The sequence below is a fragment of the Neomonachus schauinslandi genome, chromosome 9 (assembly GCF_002201575.2).
Source record: "Neomonachus schauinslandi chromosome 9, ASM220157v2, whole genome shotgun sequence".
NCBI classification, from domain to species: Eukaryota; Metazoa; Chordata; class Mammalia; order Carnivora; family Phocidae; genus Neomonachus; species Neomonachus schauinslandi.
The window spans coordinates 73,350,422-73,372,515 of NC_058411.1; the positions used below are offsets into that span (position 1 = coordinate 73,350,422).

Genomic DNA, 22,094 nt, shown 5'->3' on the forward strand with positions numbered 1-22,094 from the left:
AGTGCTGGACCCAGGCTTCTTGAAACAGGAAATAGTGCCACTGAGAGGAGAGGAAAAAGGAACCCGTCTGGTGTCACCCCTCCCCCACATGAACGCCACACTCTCACCCGAGTGTAAGGAACAATCGTGCTTAGATCCCCAGTTAAGTCAGCCTGTTGGGTCAATCTATCCAGCCTGGACCAATCTTTTTTTTTTTTTTTTAAAGATTTTATTTATTTATTTGACAGAGAGAGAGACAGCGAGAGAGGGAACACAAGCAGGGGGAGTGGGAGAGGGAGAAGCAGGCTTCCCGCTGAGCAGGGAGCCCGATGTGGGGCTTGATCCCAGGACCCTGGGATCATGACCTGAGCCAAAGGCAGACACTTTAACTGACTGAGCCACCCAGGTGCCCCTGGACCAGTCTTTTTATTGGCCAGGGAATCCACCCCAGCAGCCCCCAGCCTGTCCTACCTTCCAGGGAGAGGGGAGAAAAGAGGCATTGCTGTCCCAGTCCCTAAATTCCTTTCTCATGAAGATACCTAGAACTGCAGCGAAAACCCCAGATTTAGGGAGTCTCAGAGTAAGAAAGTGGTGTTATCCTGGGTAGAGGGAGCAGCTGTTGGTGTCCTGCCTCAGTGAAAATGTTTATGCCCCCCCAGGACTTTCATCCCCCCAGCAATGGAGATCACCCCACCTTCCACAGTCCTCATCCCAGAGACCTAGGTGAGGGTTAGACTCACCCCGACTCTTTGAACACACAGGGTTGGGCTTCTCTTTCTCACCACTGACCCCGCCCCAGGAGGGAGGAAATACTGAGTTGCCGGGTGGATCACCTGCGGGGTCCTGATCCCTGCCCCTTCACCTTCACCAAAGCCTAGAACTGACCCCAAACACACCCTTCCCTCTTCTGGCCCCATGGTCCCTCTTGTCTGCGCAGACCAGACTGCCTTCCCCTTCCCCCTGCAGACCCATCCGGTGAACGCAGCCTTTCTCGCCAGGCTCACTCCCCCAGTCGCATCCTCCTTGGCTTCTGACTTTGCCTTGCTCAGCACAAGGATGTGACCTACAGGTGGAAGGGAGGAGGTCATCTCGGGACAAGGCCCGGGGATTGGGTGTCAGAGTTTGGGCACCCGGAGCCCAGTCCCCAAGCCCGCCAGCACCGGCTATAATTAGTCAGGTGGGGCCACTGACCTGGTTAAGGGGCAAGTTCCCTCTGCCACACGGTCCGAAGCTGAGAAGGTTCAAGTGAGAGACAGGAGGAACGCTGGTGTCTTCGGAGGGTGACTATCGGGATGGGATGGGGGCAAGCCGGCTGGGATACGCTCAGGGTACTGAGTCCGTACACAGGCGCCTTGTATGCTTCGCCGCGCTTCGTGAATCCCAGAGTTGGGCAGTATAGCCTAGCTGCTCCAGCCTTGGGATGGGGGTGGGGAGTGGGGTTTGAAGTAGGGAGAGGAGCTGTCATGTCGCTGGGCTGGAGGCCGGGGTTCCTCCGGCCTCTCTGGGTCCAGCACTGAACCCCTCCTCTCTTCCCTCTGTTCACCTGCGGCAAAACAGCCAACTGGATGATGAGCATCTCGGACTCCACACATCGTCCCTCCGACCCGGGGAGCGTCTCTCTTCCCGCCCAGAAGGACCGCCTTGACCTCCCTTTACCCGACCAGAGAACGCCCTCCTGGCCTCCTTCCCTGGACGAGGATCCCAGTTTGCCCCCCTTTCCTCTGGAAGAGCCTGTCCCCAGGCCTAAGGCCTCAGGGAACCTTCTGTCACCAGCCTTGTCCCTAGAGGAGGAAGAGAATGAAGACGCGGCGGAGCCGGAGGGACTACGCAGCGAGGAACATCCAAGCCAGTTTTTCGCTGAAGCACAGCGGCTTCGGGAGCAGAGGTTGTTGCTGGACGAAGAGGTGTCAGTTGGGGGGCGAGTATACGGGGTGCATCGGGTAATCTTAGCTGCAATTAGCAGCCTTTTCCGAGACAGGCTGCTGGGCGGCAGAGGTCCACGACCACCCCTCAGCCTCGATGTGGCCGCCGGGGCCTGGGAGGCTGTGCTGACCTTTGCGTATGAGGGGTTGCTGGGCCCTGCCCCGTGGGGAGATGTGCTGGTCGTGGCCGAGGCTCTGGGAGCACCCCGGGTGAAGGCCGCGGCCCAGGGGAGACGCAAGGGGACTGGAAGCGCCAGGGAAGATGAAAAGCAGCCCAGCCAGGCAGAGGAGCTGAGGGAGAACCTGCGTAGCATCGAGCTCCTATACAAAGAAGGCGTTGGGTGTGACCTGGAGCTGGAGGCAGGCGGCTGCCGGCTGCAGGGTGAGGACCTGTGGGGCATTACCTTACTGCAGGTGCAAATATGTGTGTGCAAGGTGCAGGTGGTTTGATCCCTACCACAGCGGTTTTGATCCCTGCCGCAGTCAGAATTTCCATGGGGGTGGCCTTTGGTGCCTTTCCTGACCTACTGAGAGTGAGGCATGCGCAGCTGAGTTGTTTTCCTGGGAGCACTGACAGATTTAAGATGACCCTGTGGCTTTCCCTGGGGCCAGTAACAAGGAATTTCCAGCCAGCTGGCTGGTGTTAGGAGTATAGTCTAAGCCAGGAGAACAAGCAGAAAGTGATTGACTCAAACAGGGATTAACCAAAGGCCCTTCTTGGCATCTTCTATTTAGGATACAGGAAAGCCAGAGGAATATGGTGGAAAAATTCACTGTGTCCTCTCACCTAAGGATGCTTGACACCATGGTAGATACGAGTCCTACAGCTAACGAACAAGGTCTGGTTTTGTTTTGCCACAATCTTAAGACCACCAGGACGTGGCACTTTGAAGTTAACTGTGCTCATCACCAGGAAAACTAACGAGGGTTGAATAAGTTGAATGTTATTCAGATTCTACTAACTTAGTGAGGTACTGGGGTCCAGGAATTTTTACACACCTCATCTCTTTTCATTCTCACTGTAAACTAGTGAGGTGGGTACCATTATTCCTAGGTGCAGGGGAAGAGCGGTAAACTCAGAGATGTTAACTGGTGAGAACCAGGATATAAGCTGTTATTCACTAGCCCAGTCTGCTTTCACTAGGCCATGCATTCCCTCCTAAGCAGCCAAACCAAAGACACAAAGGATCTGACAAATGGGAGTTGGAATGCAGGCACATACAAATTTAAAATTAAAAGGTATTGATTCGGAGATTGTCTACTTCAGCTTGTATACTTTACTGATAAAGAGACCAGACTTTAAGACATGTCCAAAGTCACATAGCTACTGGTCATTAGAATGACTGGAACCCAAAGTGCTTCTGGGACTCCCAGAGGAAAAAGCATCCTGTCTTAGCTTGGACTGCTTTAACAAAACATAGACTGGGTAGTTTCACAACAAATTTATTTCTTACAGTTCTGGAGCCTGGAAGTCCAAGATGAGGGTGCCCCTATGGTCAGGTTCTGGTTAAGGCTCTCTTCCTGGTTTGCAGAGGGCCACCTTCTCACTGTATCCCCACTCAGTGGAGGGAGAGTTATCTCGCTCATGCCTCTTCTTATAAGGGCAGTAATCCCATTCACAAGGGTTCCACTCCCATACCTAATGACCTGCCAAAGACCCCACCTACAAATATCACCACACTGGGGACTATGGCTTCAACATATGATTTGGGGGGAGGGGAGACATAAACATTCAATCCATAGCAGGTCTCTAAAGTGCTTGTTATCATTTCTGATAGTAGCAGATGGAGGGGGGATTTACAATTTCATAGTTATAAAATTCTCTCTAGGGTTTGGAATTTAAACATACTTATATCCCTGCTTTCATTTCCCTAAGAAACATTCCAACTTAATGGTGGAAACCTGCCCAGTAAAATTCTAGGAAATACTGATGAGTAGGAGGGAGAATACAAGTGGCTGTGACCCATTCCTGGTGGCCCTGAGCTGTAGGTTGGTTGATTATATGGGAACTGAAATGGCTTACCTGCTTTGATGAATGCAGATTTTCTCAGGCAATATGTATTTGAAAGCTGTCACTGATTATCACTTCTTGGGAAGCACCGAGGCGCTACCGACTGCTTAAAAAGACAATCACCTGTCCTTTGAGAGAGGCCAATGTGCCACAGTTGGTCAGAGCAGCTGGAGGTTCGTAAGCTTCCCCAGGAGTTCGGCCCTGTTAGCTGCCTGAGAGGACTTCCAGCAGCATTTCCCCCTTTTTGGTTATGAAGCACTTCAAACACACAGCAAATTAAGAAAATATTAATACGAACACTCAAACACCCATTTCCCAGAGTTAACAGTTAACATTTTTATGATATTTGTTTCGTCTCTTTATTTTAGTTATCACTGAAGTTTAAATCTGTGGCATTTTGCTGACAAATACTTGGGTCTGTGTCTCTTTAAAAGAGGACATTACCATAATACCTTCCTCATGTCTAACAAAAGGAACAATAATTCCTTAGTATTACCTAGTCCACGTTGAAATTTTCCCACTTGGCCAAAAAATGTCTTTTAGCGCTGGTTCATTCAACCCAGGACCCACTCAAGGACTATGCTGTGCTCAGATATATGTCTCTTATGCTTCCTTTACTCTTGTATGGTCCTCTCTCTCCCTTTTTATGACTTGACTTAACTGAAGAAACAAGATTAGTTATCTTAGAATGCTCCATTTTCTAGATGTGTATGTGTTTTCTGTCATTGTTTTAACTTGTTCCCTTAGCCTCTCAATTTCCTATAAATTTGAATTGAGAGCTAAAGGTTCAGTTAGATTTGGGTTAAATATTTTGGTCAGAATACTCCATTCTGGATGCCAAATATCTCAAATTCAGTTGCATTGGGAAGCATATTAGTCTAGGGAGTTAGTAGCATTTGTTAACCGGATAGTTTCGGTGTCATGAGGCCATGCAGACAGGAAGGGCACTGATACGAAAGTATGCCCCTTGCAGCCTGACGTTAGTGCCAGTGGGTGGTGAAGATCAGCTCAGACAGCCATGGAATAGAAGATAGATCACTTCCTTTCTCTAGGACTCAGTTTCCTTCTCTTAAAAGGAGTGATTGAACAGGATGATTTTTGAAGGCTTCCAGTTTAAAATTCACGACTCCATGAATTCTACTGAGATCGGGGCCGGCGGGGGGGTTGGTGCAGAGAAAAGCTGCACACGGGAAATCTTAAGCAGGAAATGGCACTTAGAGAAGGTTAGGTCACAGCCATTCCTGAGTGTGGTACCATTTTCTAAGTAAAACTGGACTAACGGAATGACTGAAGCCAGTGGCTCTTACAACGGTAAAGGAAAGAACTTTATTTTGTGCACAACAGAGACCTATGTAAGTTGCACATTGGTCTTTGCAGTTTATTTTGTGCCCGCTTTTAACAAATACTGTCTAGAGCATCTACTCAACTTGATTGATCAAGGCTCTTTTTCCAGTTGACCTGGATCAAAAAAACCGAAGCAATGTTTATCATGGTGTCTTCAGGCCACTAACATGAGATTCATGCAGGGTGCTTGAAAATGTTAAGATACAAATTTCTGGGGTCTCCATCCAGACCTACTGAGTCAGAATCTCTGGGGGTGGGTCCCTGAATCCTGCATTTTAACAAGCACCCCGTGGTATTCTGTTGCACACCACAGTTCGGCCTGGGGCCTTGGGTGGTGGGCCCAAGTTGGGGGTGTGAAGCTGGGATCGTGCCTGGCAATTTGCAACACTCTGGATTCCCGTCTGCTTCTCCTTCTTGCAGTGCACCGAGCAGCCCTGGCCTGTGGCAGTGAGTTCTTTGGCGCCATGCTCCTGAGTGGGATGAGGGAATCCCAGGGCACAGAGGTGTCTCTGCACACCATCTCTGCCCAGGACCTGAGACTCCTCGTCTCTTTTGCCTACGCGGGTGCTGTGCGGGCAGGGTGGCCAGGACTACTGAGAGCTGCCCAGACTGCTGTGCAGTACCAGAGCTCTTCTTGCCTTGCTCTGTGCCAGAGAGCCTTGGCACGGGGCCTCAGCCCTGCACGTTGCCTGGCCCTGTTCCCCATAGCTGAGGCCCCTGGGTTAGAGAGGCTCTGGAGCAAAGCCCGTCACTACCTCCTCACCCACCTGCCTGCCGTGGCTTTGTGCCCCACTTTCCCTTCTTTACCGTCTGCCTGCCTGGCTGAGCTCCTGGAGAGCGATGAACTACACGTGCAAGAGGAGTTTGAGGCCTTCATGGCTGTGTGGCGTTGGTTAGCTGCCAACCCCGAGACCGAGGAGTCAGAGGCCAAGGCCCTGCTTCGACATGTTCGCTTTGGCCGCATGTCCACCAGGGAGCTGCGGAGGGTACGGGCCGCTGGGCTGCCTCCCCCGCTGCCCCCAGACTTGCTGCATCAGCTCCTGGTAGAAGCTGCCGTTCCGGGTCAAGAGAGGCGGAGGGAGCCTGACCAGGCACTGGTAGTGATTGGCGGGGATGGGCTCCGATCAGACATGGCCAGAAGACAGCCCTCCCGAGGAGTGTGGTGGGCCCGGGCCTTCCGCTGCGGCACGGGACTGGTTCGAACCGTGGAGTGGGGACGGCTCCCTGCCCTGCCTGCCCAAGGGCGCTTCCGGCATGGGGCTGCGAGCCTGGCAGGGAGCCAACTCTACGTGTGTGGGGGACAGGATTTCTACGGCCACGCCAACACCCTGGCTTCGACTCTCAGGTATGGGCCCCACAGAAGAGCAGGCCCCAAGGTGGGCAGCTGAGGGAAATCGTTGGCCCGGCCACCCACAGAGTCCCGGGGTCACTCTTCTCTTCTTTTGTTCCGCTGTGTCCAGGTGGGACCCCGGTCAAGAGGACTGGGAGGAGATGGCGCCTTTGTGCCAGGCTCGGAGCTTTTTTCCCCTGCTGGCCCTGGATGGACTACTTTATGCCCTGGGTGGCCGAAATGGTGATGTTGCTCTCAACTCCGTGGAGGCCTATAACCCCGAGCTCAATGTCTGGAGGTGAGCAGGGAAGGGGCTGTTTCTAGACATCAGGGAAAGACCAGGGGACTTGGAAGAGAAGTCGAAGAGGACTTTTGCCTGATCACGTGCCCTGTTCTCCCTTAGGCCTGCACCTGCCCTTCCGGCACCACGCTTTGCCCACGCAGCTGCTGTTTTGGAGGGCCGATTGTACGTGAGCGGAGGCTGCAGCAGCGCGGGCCAATACCTGGCCTCGTTGCTGCACTATGACCCCAAGCTTGAGAAGCCAGGGACACTTCTGAGCCCTATGGGGGTACCTCGGGCTGGCCATGTCATGGCTGCTCTGGGTGGCCGGTTGTATGTAGCAGGTGGGCTAGGCGAGACGGGAGACCTACTGAGCTTTGAGGCCTATGAACCGAGGACTGATAGCTGGACTCATCTGGCACCTTTGCCCTCCCCCCATGTGGGGGCTGCAGGTGCTGCGCTGCAGGGGGAGCTACTGGTGCTGGGGGGCTACAGCCACCGTACTTATGCCCTCTCGCACCTCATCCATGCTTACTGTCCTGGCCTGGACCGATGGCTCTGCCTGGGAACTCTGCCCAGGCCTCGGGCTGAGATGCCTGCCTGCATCCTGACGCTGCCCTCTGTGCAGCACATAGCTTTGGTTCCCACACGGCACCAAACCAAACCTGCTGGCTGAGTGGGGAGCAGCAGTGGATGGGGGCGGGGGGCGGAGGAAGGGATCAGAAACATCATGAGAGAAGGACAGAGATGATGGGGGGAGAAAGAGAAGGTTTTATTCACGATAGCATTTTATTCCAGCACAGTGTTCTATAACTCACAAACTGCTTTTGTATATATGATCTTCATTGAGCAAAAGGTAGCTCCAGAATTCCTGGAAAAGGCTGCTGGAGAGGGGGAAGCAGCTGAATGCCTGGATAAGGCGAGGGGGCCCAGGAGCCACTCTACAAGGTTTAGGGACCCTGACCCCATTGTTGGTGGGGCAGGCGCATCTGGCTGGGAAGATAGTTAAGAAGGTCCAGTAGTCAATGTGTAGGGGCCATGAGAGGACAGTCAGAAAAATGATGATTCTGACTCATGGATCAAGATGAAAACTGTGGAAAGGCCACCCCTGAAAGAGTTTGAGAAGTGTGGGGGAAAGGACTGTAATTGTCATGCTCTTCCCTTTTTCAGGACTTGCTCCTTTCTACTCTCCAACCCCTGGGACACCTAAGCCCTCTTGGCAATATTCTTTCTCAGGTAACTTGCAGGCTCAGTCCGGCGTTTCCTCAGCCCACACACTGCACGCTGCCCCTAAGAGCCTCTTGGCAGAAGTCCTTGTCCCGACCTGGCGCTGCACAGGGGCTTGAGTCGCCCTGGTGAAGAGGCGGGAGTGCTGTATGTGGGGAGGAGGAGGAAGGCCAGGTGAAGGAGTGAGGCGTCTGTAGTGGGAAAGGGATGGGATGAGGTTTGAGGGGGTGGGGTGGAAGAAGCCAGAAGCCTGACTGGCTTCTTTCCTTCCTTGGGGGTGGGTTCAGGGGTCAGGATTGACAACAGGACAGTTGCTGTGTGAGGTCCTACCTCAGTTGTGAGAGGAGTTGTGAGAGGAGGCGGCAGAGAGAAAAAGTGAGAGGCAGAGAGGACTCAGGAAAGTGTTTTCCCCCTTTTCTTTCCCTTTCCTCTAGAGTTTTTAAGATCCACTTCCCTTTTTTTGGCCAGGAAAAGTTAAGTCAGATGCTTCCTTTCTCCCTTTCTCCACCCTGCTCTTCCTTCCTTTTTTCCCCTTTTTTCTTTTCACTTCTCCCTTCTCCCACAGAGTGATCTATCACCTACTATGTTCCAGGCACTAAATGAGGCCCTAAGGACACAGAGATCAGAGAGCTCCTGACCAGCAGGTAGACTTGTCAGTGGACTTAGGAGTATGGCCACTTATCTCATCCTTCGTATCCCTCGCTCTTAGAGGTATGATAGCCCAGACAATGGAGGAGTGAACTCTGCCCAGGGAAGGCTTCTGCTAAGGAAGTCATCATCAAATGGGTGTAGTTTGAGTTGGACTTTGAAAACCCCTTGGAAACTCACCAGTCAGAGAAGTAGGAAGGCATTCCAGTCAGAGAAAAGAAGCAAGTGGGACATGTAGTGCCCTGTGTCTCTCTAGCAAAGGAGAAGTCAGTATTCCAGAGGGTTCTTCGGAGGCTTCTGCTGCTGTTGCCAGCCCACCCTCTTCTCTGGAGCTTTTCTGAAGACAGTAGCTTTCACTTAATTGTATATTCCCTCCATTCACAACTCCCCTAAGTCTTTCCTGTCTGGTATTTCCATTTCTGACCCCTGAGCAGCTCAGGGCAAAGAAGGGCCAGTTCTTTGTGTAGGTCAGTTATCTATTACCATTGTTTATTAAGATTCTCATGCTCCTAAGGGTGAGATAAAGGAGCCTCTCTTGTACATTTGTTCATCCTGGCCTGGAGGCGCTTGACATACTTTTGTTTATATTTTTGAGATTTCATTATTAAGTTTTTTTCCCCCCTATATCTCTGTTTTGGAGCGTAGATGAATATGAGGAGGGATAAGTAGGATATATATGAGAAAAGGGAAGAAAGATTGAAGAAACCAGAGAAGAAGGAAATTGAAGGTCCCGAGGAACTATGAGGATTGAGTCTTTAGGATGAACTTCTGTGAACATGTTCTTTGCGGTTTGTAGGCAAAGACAGGCTTAAATAAATGTTTCATCATTATCGAATGATTCTTGTATGAGTTTCTTTATTATAAAAAGCATGTAAAAGTCCCCTGTAATTTGGCTCCTATCTCCACCACACTATTGAAACTACCCTCCCTCATTGTCACCATGACCTACTTCTCACCAAATAATCTAAGGCTATCCTCACTCTTCTTCATCTTTCTGCGGGATTGACTGGCTTAAAATTGGCTCTTATCCTAAATATTTCTCCTCCCCTGGTTCCAGAGAATGCATTCTCCTGGGCCTTCTCTTATTTCTCCAATCCAAAGAGGTGGCAGAGGGGGTGCCTGGCTTGCTCAGTCAGAGGAACATGTGACTCTTGATCTCGGGGTTGTAAGTTCAAGCCCCATGTTGGGTGTAGAGATTACTTAAATGAATAAATACATAAATAAACTTAAAAAAATTTTTTTTTAAAAAACCCAAAGAGGTGGCAGAAAGCTATATTGTTCAAAAGGGCATGGGTCCATCCCAGGTGGAGCTGACAGCCAAAGGTCCAAAAGTATGCAGATAAGAGTAGTTAATTACAGAAGTCTCTAGCTTTCATTATTTAGGGTTTTTGTTTGTTTGTTTGTTTGTTTTTAAATGTAGGCGTCACACCCAGAGTAGAGCCCAATGCAGGGTTGAACTCATGACCCTCAGATCAGGAGTATGTGGCACAGTCTGGATAATGAAGACGAAAACTTTTTATGAAAGCAGTTTCCAGGTGACATATCTTTACACGAGGACCAAGAGGCTGGCTTGGACAAGCATCACAGTTTAGGCCTATAGGCAGGAAAGTCTTAACTACTCTTTCAGGGCCATAGACTACATTCCAAATCCTGGCTAACCTCTGGGATCAAGGGGCTTTATGTGGAAGAGTATGAATTTATCACAGTTCATGGTAATACAGGACAAAAAAATACACACACACACACACACACACATATATATGCAGGGATGTATGTGTATGTCACTAGCAGTGAGATTATAGTCTTTTTTTCTCTAAGAGATAGGATGTTCATGATATTATTGTTATAGCTGATAATTTAAGATGTAATCATCTGTATTTCTGATTAGAATAATGAAAAAAAGGGCAGCTTGAAAGTGTACTGAATTAGGGTGGCTCAGTTGGTTAAGCGACTGCCTTCGGCTCAGGTCATGATCCTGGAGTCCCAGGATCGAGTCCCACATCGGGCTCCCTGCTTAGCAGGAGTCTGCTTCTCCCTCTGACCCTCCCCCCTCTTGTGCTCTCTCTCTCTCTCTCAAATAAATAAATAAAATCTTAAAAAAAAAAAAGTGTACTGAATTAGAATCAGTCACTTGGGTTCGAGCCCCAGATCAATTGCTCCTTTGGTAATTGTAAGTCCCTTAATCACTTTGAATGCTAGTATCTTAGTCCATAAACTAGGGATCATACCTGTACCATAAACATCATAGTGCTAGTGGAGTCGTGAGCTCCAGAGCTTGGGATAGTCTTAAGGACCTCTAGGCAAATCTGGAAAAGTATGCCCTGGTAGTCTGTAAACCAAGTTCCAAGGCCACATCCTTTTTGATCAGTGAACTAGATGATGTCAAACAAGATAATGTGCTGTACAGTCCCCTGGGACCATGAGTGCCACACACAGGGTTACGAGATATATCCCCAGCTACTCTGGCCTAATATTGCTCCTAAGATAGGACTGTGGGTTCATCTGGACTCTAGCTAGGGCCAAGGCATTTAGAGGGTTAGGGTCTCCTAGCTATATACCAGCTTGAGTAATCATAGGATAGGCAATGTGAACCCCAATGCATACTTTTCAAGCAAACTGTCACCGATGAAAGCCAACTCTCTCATAACAAAGTAAAAACTGCTTGTCTTATAGTGCTTGCTATGTACCAGGCAGTGTGTTAAATGCTTTACATACATTATCTCATTTAAATGTCAATACAACCCATAAAAAGTGGATGCTATTATTATCCCCTTTTTACAGATAAAAAAACTGAAGCTTAGAGGAGTGAATTTATTTACCTAAGGTTACATAGTTTGTAAATGTTGAGTGTATATTCAAACTCAAGTAGAAGGATTTCAAGCCCACTGTCTTTCTTTTTTTTTTAAGATTTTATTCATTTATTTGAGAGAGAGAGAGAAAGAATGAGTGGGGTGGGGAGGGGCAGAGGGAGAAAGAGAAGCAGACTCCCTGATGACACGGGTCTCCATCCCAGGACCCCGGGATCATGACCTGAGCCCAAGGCAGACACTTAACTGACTGAGCCCCTCAGGCGCCCCTGAGCCTGCTTTCTTTGTTATGCTACCTCTCCAGTGTAGATCCACCTCCACAGAGTGGTACACTTTATTCATGAAACTCATCATTGGAATCTACAAATGGGAGCAATCAAGGGGTATAAATGGCATTGGAGGCTTAGAGACATAGTCCTGAGGAGTCTGATATACAACTGCTGTAACACATACTAGTTGTGAATTTCAAAGAAGCTCAGCCAGAGCAAGGGGCTCTTCCTCCCAGTAGTTTGTTTCATTTGCTAGGATATATTGAGCCACGTATTGTTATGAGTACAATATATCAGGTGAAACTTTTCAAATAGAGGATCTTGACGGGCCCCTTTACCTTATCAGCATCATCTGGACTTATTGCAGACTCAGAGACCAGTCTCTTACTCAGTTCAGGGTTTATGAGATTATTTACCTTATTTTCTTCTGCAGCCTAGGTCACACAGCTCATCAATAGCAGAGCAGAATTTAGACACAGATCTGTTGGACTCCAGAGTGCACATTTAGTTACTATACTATACCATCTCTACCCCCATCTTAGATTACTCTAACATGGTGGCCAAGTATTCCACTCTTCCTGGGACTATCCTAATTCCCATGTTTGATTTCATTATTCCTACAAGCCATTAGAAGATTCCCCCAAGTCCACTATTTTTACATCCAAAGTTTACTTTGAAATGCCCCATCCACCCAGAAGCAGCACTCAAGTCCTATGTGAGATCAGGTGTCCCGATCATGTTTTTAATATGATTACTTTTTTGACATGAGTCTTTACGCCTCAGGCAGGTCCCATCTTCCAAGACTTATGGACTGCTGACATACTCTTTTAATGTGTTCATGAAAAGGGCCTCCAGGGACACATGGGTGGCTCAGTCAGTTAAGCGTCTGCCTTCGGCTCAGGTCATGATCTTAGGGGCATGGGATCGAGGCCTACATCGGGCTCTCTGTTCAGCGGGGAGTCTGCTTCTCCCTCTCCCTCTGCCCCTCCCCTTGCTCATGTTCTCTCGCTCTCTCAAATAAATAAATAAATAAAACCTAAAAAAGAAAAAGAAAAAAGCCTCCAGGGCAATGGTTCATTTTAACAGTGGTCTTCTGTAGGCAATAATGCTAAAGACATGTCAAAGGGAGCAGATTACTGTGGCCAAGGTCTGGACTGGGAATCAAGGGACTTGTGTTCTAGTCCTAGCCCTTTCTCTGACTGACTATTTCAACCTGGGTAAGTCATTTGAACACTTTGGACCTTCAAGTGAGAAATTAATGAGTAGTTAGGAAAGTGATAACAGCTGTTTTTCTCCAACTGCTAAAATGCGGCTAGCAAGCTATAGGCAAGATTGTCCAGCCCTGTTTACAGCCTCCAGGATAGCTGATCCACAGCATGGACTCCTCTTCTCAGGCCCTCACAAGGAGCAGTGTTATGGGATGCAATGCTAAGTGCTAGAGTACCTGGCCATAGTAACTTCTGTAGTGAATTTGGGTAAGTTTTTGTTAGGGCTGTATATCTAGAATGTGGCCACCCAAAATGGTCTCTAACCACTTGTGTAGTCTGTTCAAACACATGTTTGCTAATATGCACAGAGCAGGTGTTGAAGTTACCTATTAAGTGAGTTTTAGACAGCAGGGATTATTTAGTGCTAATACTCGTTAACAAATATCCCAAGACGTTATGAAAGTTGATATTATATTTTTATGCAAAAGGCAGAAGAAGGTGGAACAATATATTAAATCTGTTCACTGTCTTCTGTCAAGACCTCTTCCCAATACCTCTCTGTAGGCTGAGAAACAGGTCCACTTCCCTGACCACAGTGACTAGACAAATACTAGGGCACAAGGGTGGGAAGGAGTGCTGAATCTGATAGATCACCACAGTGTCTCCTTGGATTTGTTGACTACAACTCTGGGGCTGTACAGCTATTAGGGAAACATGACTTCACTGCCTACATCCGAGAGGTTGGTTTGGATGCTGATTAATTTGATGTCAATGAATAAATATTTGTTGGATGAATGTTAATGTTAACAGGCCAGAGACCAAATGCAGGGTTGTTTTGAGTTAGAGGAGTCAGAAGGAAGAATGCCCTAAAGTTCTTGCCACCTGCTGATGTGGCTTTCAGATGTCCCAGAAGGGCTGCTTAGGGCTGTCAGGTGTTACCGAATAAGTGCTTGTCCATGTATCACAACTTGTATGATGTTTCGAAGTTGGCAGTAGTTAGACTGAACAGAAACATAAGCTGTAAATCTAAAGGTACTTATTCACAAAAGAGAACAAATCCATTGAAACCAGTGGCCTTTACGTTCCCCAGGCTTTCACTCCTCTCAGCTTCTTATTGGAGGAGGCCCGCCCTTCCCAGTTCAAAGTCCTATCCCTCCAGGAAGTTACTCAAACTCCCTACCCCACACAATCCTGTAGTTTGTTCCCTAGTGGAATATAGCATGTCTCATAATCCGCCTATTATTTTTGTGACTTCTGCATGTGTCTGTCTCCTTCTTGAGATTGTGAAACCTTGAGAGAATGCATGTTTTATACATTTTACAGGCTATCATTTGCACTTGGTAGATGCTTAACAGATTAAACAATATTCTAATTGAAGTGTAGTTGACATATAATATTATAGCGAACAGGTGTTTGTTGAATCAAAATGGAAGGACAAGAAGTGTGCAATAAAACAGATGAGAAGAGATGAATAATTTTCATAGGTGGTAGGGCCCTTAATAAAGGGGCTTCAAAGAGCTGAGAGGATGGCAGAAAGGAATCAGCCTGGACACTATAATCTGAAGAAAGGTTGCTTCAACCGAAGAGAGTGGCTAATTTAGAAAAGCAGGCCTCAAAGGAACAAATATTGGCAATGTGCATTTACAACTGTCCACTGGAGAGAAAAACTAAATTTGGACTTTGTAAACTTTTTGCCAGTCGAGAGATTTTCTCTGTTACAAGGCAGAGATAGTTTATCTGGCTATCTCAAAATCCAGCTGAAATATCTCTTAGGGATTGGTCAGTGGTTCTCTAACTGGGACAGAATCAAATTGGGCCCAATAAATATAAAGTATGTATATGAAATTCAAATACTTGTTAGAAATGCAAATTCTTCGGTCCTATCCTAGATCTACTGAATGAGAAATTTTCAAGGGGTGTGGAGGGTGGTGAGCAGCAACCCCAGTTTTAACCAGGGGTTATTAAACTTCAGCATATATCAAAATCACCTGAAAAGCCTGTTAAAACACCAGTTGCAAGACCTTGCCCCCAGGGTTTGGAAATGGAGACTCCAGGGCCCATTCCACTTGTCAAGATTAGTGCTTCTCAATGTTTAATGTGAGTGGGAATAATCTGGGAATCTTGTTAAAGTATAGTTTGTGATTCATAGGTCAGGGGTGGAGGCTGAGAGTCTGTGACAAGGTGATGCAGAAGATGGTGGTCCACAGCCCATAGTTTCATTAGGAAGACCCTGGCGCAGAGGTTCCCAAACTTGTCTGCACATTAGTATCATCTAGGGAGCTTCAAAAATTACTGGGGTCCGGGTCCTACTCTGGAGACTGTGATTTAATTGGTCTGGGGTGTGGCCTGGGTTATGGAATTTTTTAAAAAAGATTTTATTTATTTATTTACTTATTATTTATTTGAGAGAGAGAGAGAAGGAGAGACTGCATGAGTGTGGGGTGGGGAAGAGTAGAGGGAGGGAGAGAGAGAATCTCAAGTAGACTCCCTGCTGAGAGCAGAGCCTGCCACTGGGTTGGATCTCATAACCCTGAGATCATGACCTGAGCCAAAACCAAGAGTTGGAGGCTTAACCAACTGAGCCACCCAGGTGCCCCCGGGGTTATGGAATTTTTAAAATATCTCCAGTGGTTCCAGTGTTTAGGCTTTGCCGGCCTTGAATTTCTTTGTTGCTACAGCTAACTGGAAAGTAAACTCTAGATCTTCCTAGTAAATCAGGAAGTGGGGGTCCCTGTTGCTATTCTTCCTGCATCATTAGTGTTCTCTGATCTGAGGCTTCAATGCTCATTGGATTAAGTTGGAAGGGCTTGCATATCCTATTCTTTCACTGGTAGGGCAGATAGTTCCCACAGAGAGCTACAGACGAGGAGGCCTTGAGGTGGGACAATTATCTAAGGTATCCCCCTTGTTCCAAGGGGAGGAAGCCTTGGAGATTTAGGCCTTCAGAAGGAAGTCATATGTGCAATCCACTCTTTTCCTCTCTTAAATATGTCACCATTCCAGTCTCCTTGCAGGACCTCTTCTTTCCTGTTTCCTGTTTTTTTGTTTGTTTGTTTGTTTTGTCTTTTTTTAGAGAGAAAGAGAGAGCTTGGGCATAAGGAGGGCGGGGACGGGCAGAGAGAAAATGTTAAGCAGGCTCAATGCCCAGTATAGACCCCGACCCAGGGCTCCATCTCATGACCCTGAGATCATGACCTGAATGAAGTTAAGAGTCGGAGGCTTAACCGACTGAGCCTCCCAGGCGCCCCATGGGTTTCCTAGATCTGGTGTTCCTTCACCAAACTCTTCTCTTTCCCCTATAGACGGACCTCCAATAAGCAGTAATGCACCTAGGGAGTGGATTCAAAAATTTGTGGAGGCTTTTTTTCTCTCATAATTATTAGAGTTATCTGTAGACATTTAATGGGCAGGATTAATGTCTAGCCAAGATTGCTAGACATTCAGCAACTGTGCAGGGCCCTCCCACATAATAAGGGACATGCCTACATCACTGACAACTTTGAATGATTTGCCAGTCACTCATGTAGTTGAAAACTCATTGTAATTAGGGATCTGATTTTATTTTAAATATAATCATAAGGCATTTTATATATGGTTTAATATATCCTGAGCTTTCCAGGAATGCCACTACTATAAATATTATGGGATGATCACACCTTGTTTTTTCTAAAATTTGCCAGAAATTATTTATCATTTTGGAAAATCATGCCACATCAGCACCTCTATTCATGGTATTTGAATCACCATTGTAACATCCCCATATCATGCTGCATTTGTAGTTGTTACAGTCAAGGTAATTTTATATAGAGCTGCATGTATCTGAGTACTACATTGTCTTCTTGAATGTTGTGCCCAAATATTTACATATATAAACACATAGTGTTTTATTTATTTTTTTAAAAGATTTTATTTATTCATTTGAGAGAGAGAGAGAGACAGAACACAAGCAGGGGGAGAGGCAGAGGGAGAGGGAGAAGCAGACTCCCTGCTGAGCTGGGAGCTGGAGACTTGGGCACTGAGAGATCATAACCTGAGCCAAAGGCAGATGCTTAACCTTCTGAGCCACCAAGCGCCCCCACATAGTGTTTTATAATAAATCATCTTCCTTCTATCTCTTTAGACATTTTATAAATTTTTAAATTGTGTGTGTAGGTAAAATACATTTTTTATACATTGTAGTTCAGCATTATAAAGGTGGCATAAAAATATTTGTTATAAGAAGGGCGTGTTGGTGGGGCGCCTGGGTGGCCCAGTCTTTAAGCGTCTGCCTTCAGCTCAGGTCATGATCCCAGAGTCCTGGAATCGAGCCCCGCATCGGGCTCCCTGCTCCGCGGGAAGCCTGCTTCTCCCTCTCCCCCTCCCTCTGCTTGTGTTCCCTCTCTCGCTGTGTCTCTGCCAAATGAATAAATAAAAAAATCTTTTTTTTTTTAAAAAAGAAGGGCGTGTTGGGACTGATAAGGCAGGTAGCAAGGGAAGCATCTAAGGAAAGAAACTGGAATCTGGCTCAATAATTTGAGAAGATAGGATGCCCCCAAGTCGGAGCTGAAGCTCAGGTGTTTACCTGAGAATGAAGGGTACCTCCCTAAGGAAGGGATATTTTCCAGAAGACAGATAATCTGTTTTACCCAAGGTAAGCATATTTCTCCTGCAACTATCTGTTTGGCTCTGCTCTTTATGAAATGTACTAGCAATACCATCCTAAAGGTCACTTGTCTCTTTCCAGAGCCTGGTCCTACCTTCTGGGAAAAATTCTGCTTAGCCTTTCAGGATGGCTCCAAATAGATTCTTTGTAATCCACGGCTCTCTCCCAGGTGGACATTGGCACGCTCGCAGTTCCCTCTGCCTTCATTATTCCGTATCTACACCTGCTTACAGGCCACTGCCTTTCACCTGGTTACAGACCATTAGACTTTCTCTCACCTTTTATTTCCACTTTCACCAAGTAACTTTAGAAGGAACTAAGAGTCCAACTATTTTTGACACCAAGAGTAAAGGACCCCAGATAGGTAGAGAACATGCTAAAATCCTTCCCAAGAAACGGAGTTTGAAAATGCAACAGGAGAAAGGAGGCGGGGGTTGGGCGTGGGGAGGAGGGACGGGAGTGGGGCGGGGACTAAACTCAGGCCCCGGAGAGGCTGCAGCGTCCTCTACGGGTTCTGATCCCGGCCGGCAGCTCAGTTCCCCGCGGCCCGGTGCTCGCTGCCAGCACCGTGGGCGCCGCGTCGTGCCGGAGCCGCGTTTCCGCCCGTGCGCCGTCCCCTCACCGCTCCCCGCCCCCCGCCCGCTCCTCCTCCGACTTCCACTCCGCCCACTGGCGGAGCCGAGAGCCGGGCCCCGGCTTCCTGCTGCCGAGAACCGTCAGCCCCGTCTTCAGCCCCGTGGGTTCCGGGGACGGTCCGGGTGCAGGTAGAAGCTGGCGCGGGCCCTGGGTCCGGGGCGCTGGGCTCCCCAGCGGGGAGCCGGCGGGAAGGGCCTAGCGCGGCCACTTGGGACGCTCGGGAGAGTCGGGAGGGCCTAGCGCCGGCGGGGAGCCTCTGCCCGCCGCGTCCTCCGGGCTGCTCGGGACAGGGCGTGGGTGTGAAAGGAAAAGTGCGGGAGCCGGCGGAGACCGTGAGGGAGAGGCAGGGGCGGGGAATGCAAGGACACGGAAAGAGACCAGTGAGAATGAGTCACTCCTCTGCTCTGTGTGCTCCTTGGAAGGGAGAGTGGCTGCCAGTACCGAGCAGTAGGTGGTGCGCGCACTGCTTCTAGTAACGGGCTGTGCTGAGGCAGGAGAGTATCAGCCCGTTTAAAAGCGGCTATAGATGTGTTAACCCGGCAAGGTCTCCAAGATATACTAAGTGCAGAATAGTGTCTAAAGCGTGGTCCTCTTTGTGTAATGCAAAAATAAAAAGGGGGGGGATAAACTTGTATATGTAGAGAAAAGTGTCTGAAACTGTACCTTCAGAACTGTTAGCAGTGATTATCTCTGGAGAATGGAACTGGAGATGGGATTTTTGCTTTTCGTTTGTAGTCCAGCTGAATCTCCCTTCACAAACTCCAGGGTGCAAAAAAAATATTTCACTGTATTTTTATGTTAACTTAGTTTTTATTGTAAGACTCTTTAAAAATTTATTTTTTTTTTAAAGATTTTATTTATTTATTTGTCAGAGAAAGAGAGAAAACAAGCAGGGGGACCAGCAGGCAGAGGGAGAAGCAGACTCCCGGCTGAGCAAGGAGACTGACGGAGGGACTGGATCCCAGGACCCTGGGATCATGACCTGAGCCAAAGGCAGACGCCCAACAGACTGAGCCACTCAGACGTCCCTATCGTAAGACTTTTTATTTTGCTTTGATATATCTTGAGTCAGTTCTGAGATTTCCCACTCCTTTCCCTAGGGGCTTATATAGTGCAAAGACCCGAGGGAAGTGTGTAGGCACAGAGGCCATCATTCTTGATGTAATTTGTTCACACTGATGCACTAGCGTCTGGTGAGATATCATTGTCTTTTCTAGTTTTGGATTGTCAATCTATTCAAGTCTTCTTGGAAGTATTCTGCATTCTTGTCCCTCAGCTCTTGTATATTAAGATCTAAGTGATTGACTTAACAACGTACTTATTCCTAAAATACTTAAACATAAATAGGAGATAAGCACTTGTCCAAATAAGTAAATACATTCCTAATGATATAAATTTAAGCATTTTCTCAGGCAGAGGTTCTTAATTTGCAGTTAATGGGGATTCTAGGAGATCCATGAACGGATTCCCTGAAAATGGCGTGCAAAATGGTATATACTCATGTTTTTCTGTGAAAAAGTTATACAGCTTTCACCAGATTCTCAAAAGCCTTTAAACCCCACTGACAAGGCATTATAGAAAAAATGGTGAACAAGGTGAAAAGGGTCTCTGTCCTCAGGAACTTATAGTCTGGTGGGGGAAAGACAAACAGGCAATTACAATGTAAGGAATGTGTTCTGTGATAGAGGAGGTTTGCTGTTGGTGAGAACATAGAGCCATGTATATTAGACTAGGGCTGCCTGTCAGCAAAGGCTCCTTGGAGGAACTGACTATTAAATGGAGGCCTGCAGAGTGGCAGGAAAGTAGAATTTGGACTGCTAAAGGAGGGGCTGGGGAAGGAAGTGCTCTTGGTAGAAGGAAGAGTGTTTTAGGCATCTGCCTGTGTAAAGATCCAAAGTCAAGAGATACCTTGGCAATTCATAAACTGAAAAGAGTGTGTATGACTGCAGTTTAATGGGAGTAGCAGTAAGAGATGAGGCTGGGAGAGGATCAAAAGCCAGGTTATGTGTGTGATGCTGGCCATGCGGAGGTGAACCAGACAGAGGAGCTCCCTGACCCTCAGGGAGTTTTATTTTAGTAAGGAGAAACAGGACACAAGTAGGCAAGTAAGCAAACAAAATAATTTTTTTATCATGGTAAAATAAACAAGGTGATGTAGTAAATGGTGGCTGGGGTATATATTGAGGAGCTGCTTTAGACAGATCTACATACTGTGTGCCACATGGATAGGAGGGTTTCGACAAAGGTAATGGCCAGCAGAATGGAGAGAATTGGATAGATTTGAGAGACATTGAGGGAGTAGAATCAATAGGATTTGGTAGTTTACTGGATGATAATAACAAATAACAATAGCTTCCATTTATTGAACACTTACTAATTACCAGGCACTGTTCTAAATGCTTAATACATTTTTATTTATTCCTATAACAACTCTATGAGGTAGGCATTTATCTCAATTTTGTAGATGAGGAAACTGAGGCACAGAGAGTTTAAGTAACCAGCCCAAGTAGATTCAGCGTCCCATCAGGATTCAAACTCAAGTCTATTTCACTCCATATCCCTGTAAGCAGAGTAGGGAAAGGAGAGGGAATAGAGTTGAGGAAGAGTGGGAGAAAGAGGATACATTTGGGGTCTGGAGTTTTGAGTATCTTTCAGTCTTCCAAGTGGAGATGTCCAGTAGGCAAATGGATAAATGAATATGAAGCTCAGATGAGATCTAGGTCAAAGAATAAATTTATGAGTTGTCAGCACAGAAATGTTATTTGGCGCCTATCCTGGGAAAGTATACAGGATTAGAATAGAATTCTAAGGAGCTTCAGCATTCAAGTGATGGTGGGAAAGAGCCTTCATGAAGAGGGGGTCAGAGATATGAGGGAAACCAAGACAGTGGCACCAAGGCAGCCAAAGAGAAAAGAGAGTTTCAATGAAAGAGTGAGCAACAGTGTCATATTCTGCTTGAGAAGTGAGGTAAGATAAGGGCCAAGATGTGCCTGTTCTCATAGTAGCAAGAATTCCATTGGTTAACCAAGAGGACAGCGTTGGAGGAATAGGGGGGACAGAATCCCATTTAGTTGGTTGAACAGTGAGTAGGAGGCAAGGAAGTTGAGGTTGTTGAATATAGACATCTTGATCAAAATATTTGTTTCTCTAGAGCTAAGAATCTAGAATCTATACTTAGAATCTATACTTAGTTGGAATCACACTAACAGCCCTAGGAGGCTCCTTTACCCCTTCATGAGGAGACCCGTCCCTTTCGTCTCCAGCACTTTTTTTTTTTTTTTTTAAACTTCTCTGCTCTTCGGCTTCTGCCTTATCTTTTCCCTACTCCTCTCACTTAGAATGCTCCCTGCATTCTCTCTGTATAATATTTTCTGAATACATCCTTAGAATGAACCCACTCCTAGAAAAATATATATTGGCTGTTCCCTGTCTGCAGGTTACTGACATTACCAGGAGGACTATGGGAAACACATACTCCCAGTGCAAACACACTCCAGTGTACCCAGGAGCTCATGACCTGTCTTTCTCTCCTTCTAGGCATATACTGGTTGGGGTCCAGCTATGGAGAAACTCCATGGGCATGCGTCTGCCCACCCGGACATCCTCTCCTTAGATAACCAGTGCCTGGCCACACTTCCTGACCTGAAGACCATGGAGAAACCACATGGGCATGTGTCTGCCCACCCAGACATCCTCTCCTTAGATAACCAGTGCCTGGCCACACTTCCTGACCTGAAGACCGTGGAGAAACCACATGGGCATGTGTCTGCCCACCCAGACATCCTCTCCTT

The 22,094-nt window shown here is 47.4% G+C and overlaps 2 protein-coding genes across 2 annotated transcripts in view; both read left to right on the forward strand.

Annotated features, from left to right (window-relative positions):
- Positions 1-1,547: 1,547 nt before the first annotated feature.
- On the forward strand, positions 1,548-7,542 carry KLHL33 (kelch like family member 33). Its single transcript, XM_021695605.1, has 4 exons — positions 1,548-2,283; positions 5,677-6,601; positions 6,717-6,884; positions 6,990-7,542. The coding sequence occupies exons 1-4, from the start codon at positions 1,548-1,550 to the stop codon at positions 7,540-7,542; spliced, it is 2,382 nt and encodes a 793-aa protein (XP_021551280.1).
- Positions 7,543-19,307: 11,765 nt separating this feature from the next.
- Positions 19,308-22,094, forward strand: part of TEP1 (telomerase associated protein 1) — a 37,413-nt gene continuing 34,626 nt past the window's right edge. Inside the window, exons 1-2 of the mRNA XM_044918436.1 lie at positions 19,308-19,336; positions 21,841-22,057. Of these exons, the coding sequence (XP_044774371.1) occupies positions 21,865-22,057 (193 nt within the window). The 5' untranslated portion in view covers positions 19,308-19,336; positions 21,841-21,864. The remainder of the gene's footprint in view (positions 19,337-21,840; positions 22,058-22,094) is intronic.

Bases quoted from the DNA above. Each gene is read 5' to 3' on its own strand.
- KLHL33 (XM_021695605.1), top strand. From the start codon at position 1,548: ATGAGCATCTCGGACTCCACACATCGTCCCTCCGACCCGGGGAGCGTC. The intron at 2,284-5,676 runs GTGAGGACCTGT...TCCTTCTTGCAG, and splicing joins AGGCGGCTGCCGGCTGCAGG to TGCACCGAGCAGCCCTGGCC. The intron at 6,885-6,989 runs GTGAGCAGGGAA...GTTCTCCCTTAG, and splicing joins CCCGAGCTCAATGTCTGGAG to GCCTGCACCTGCCCTTCCGG.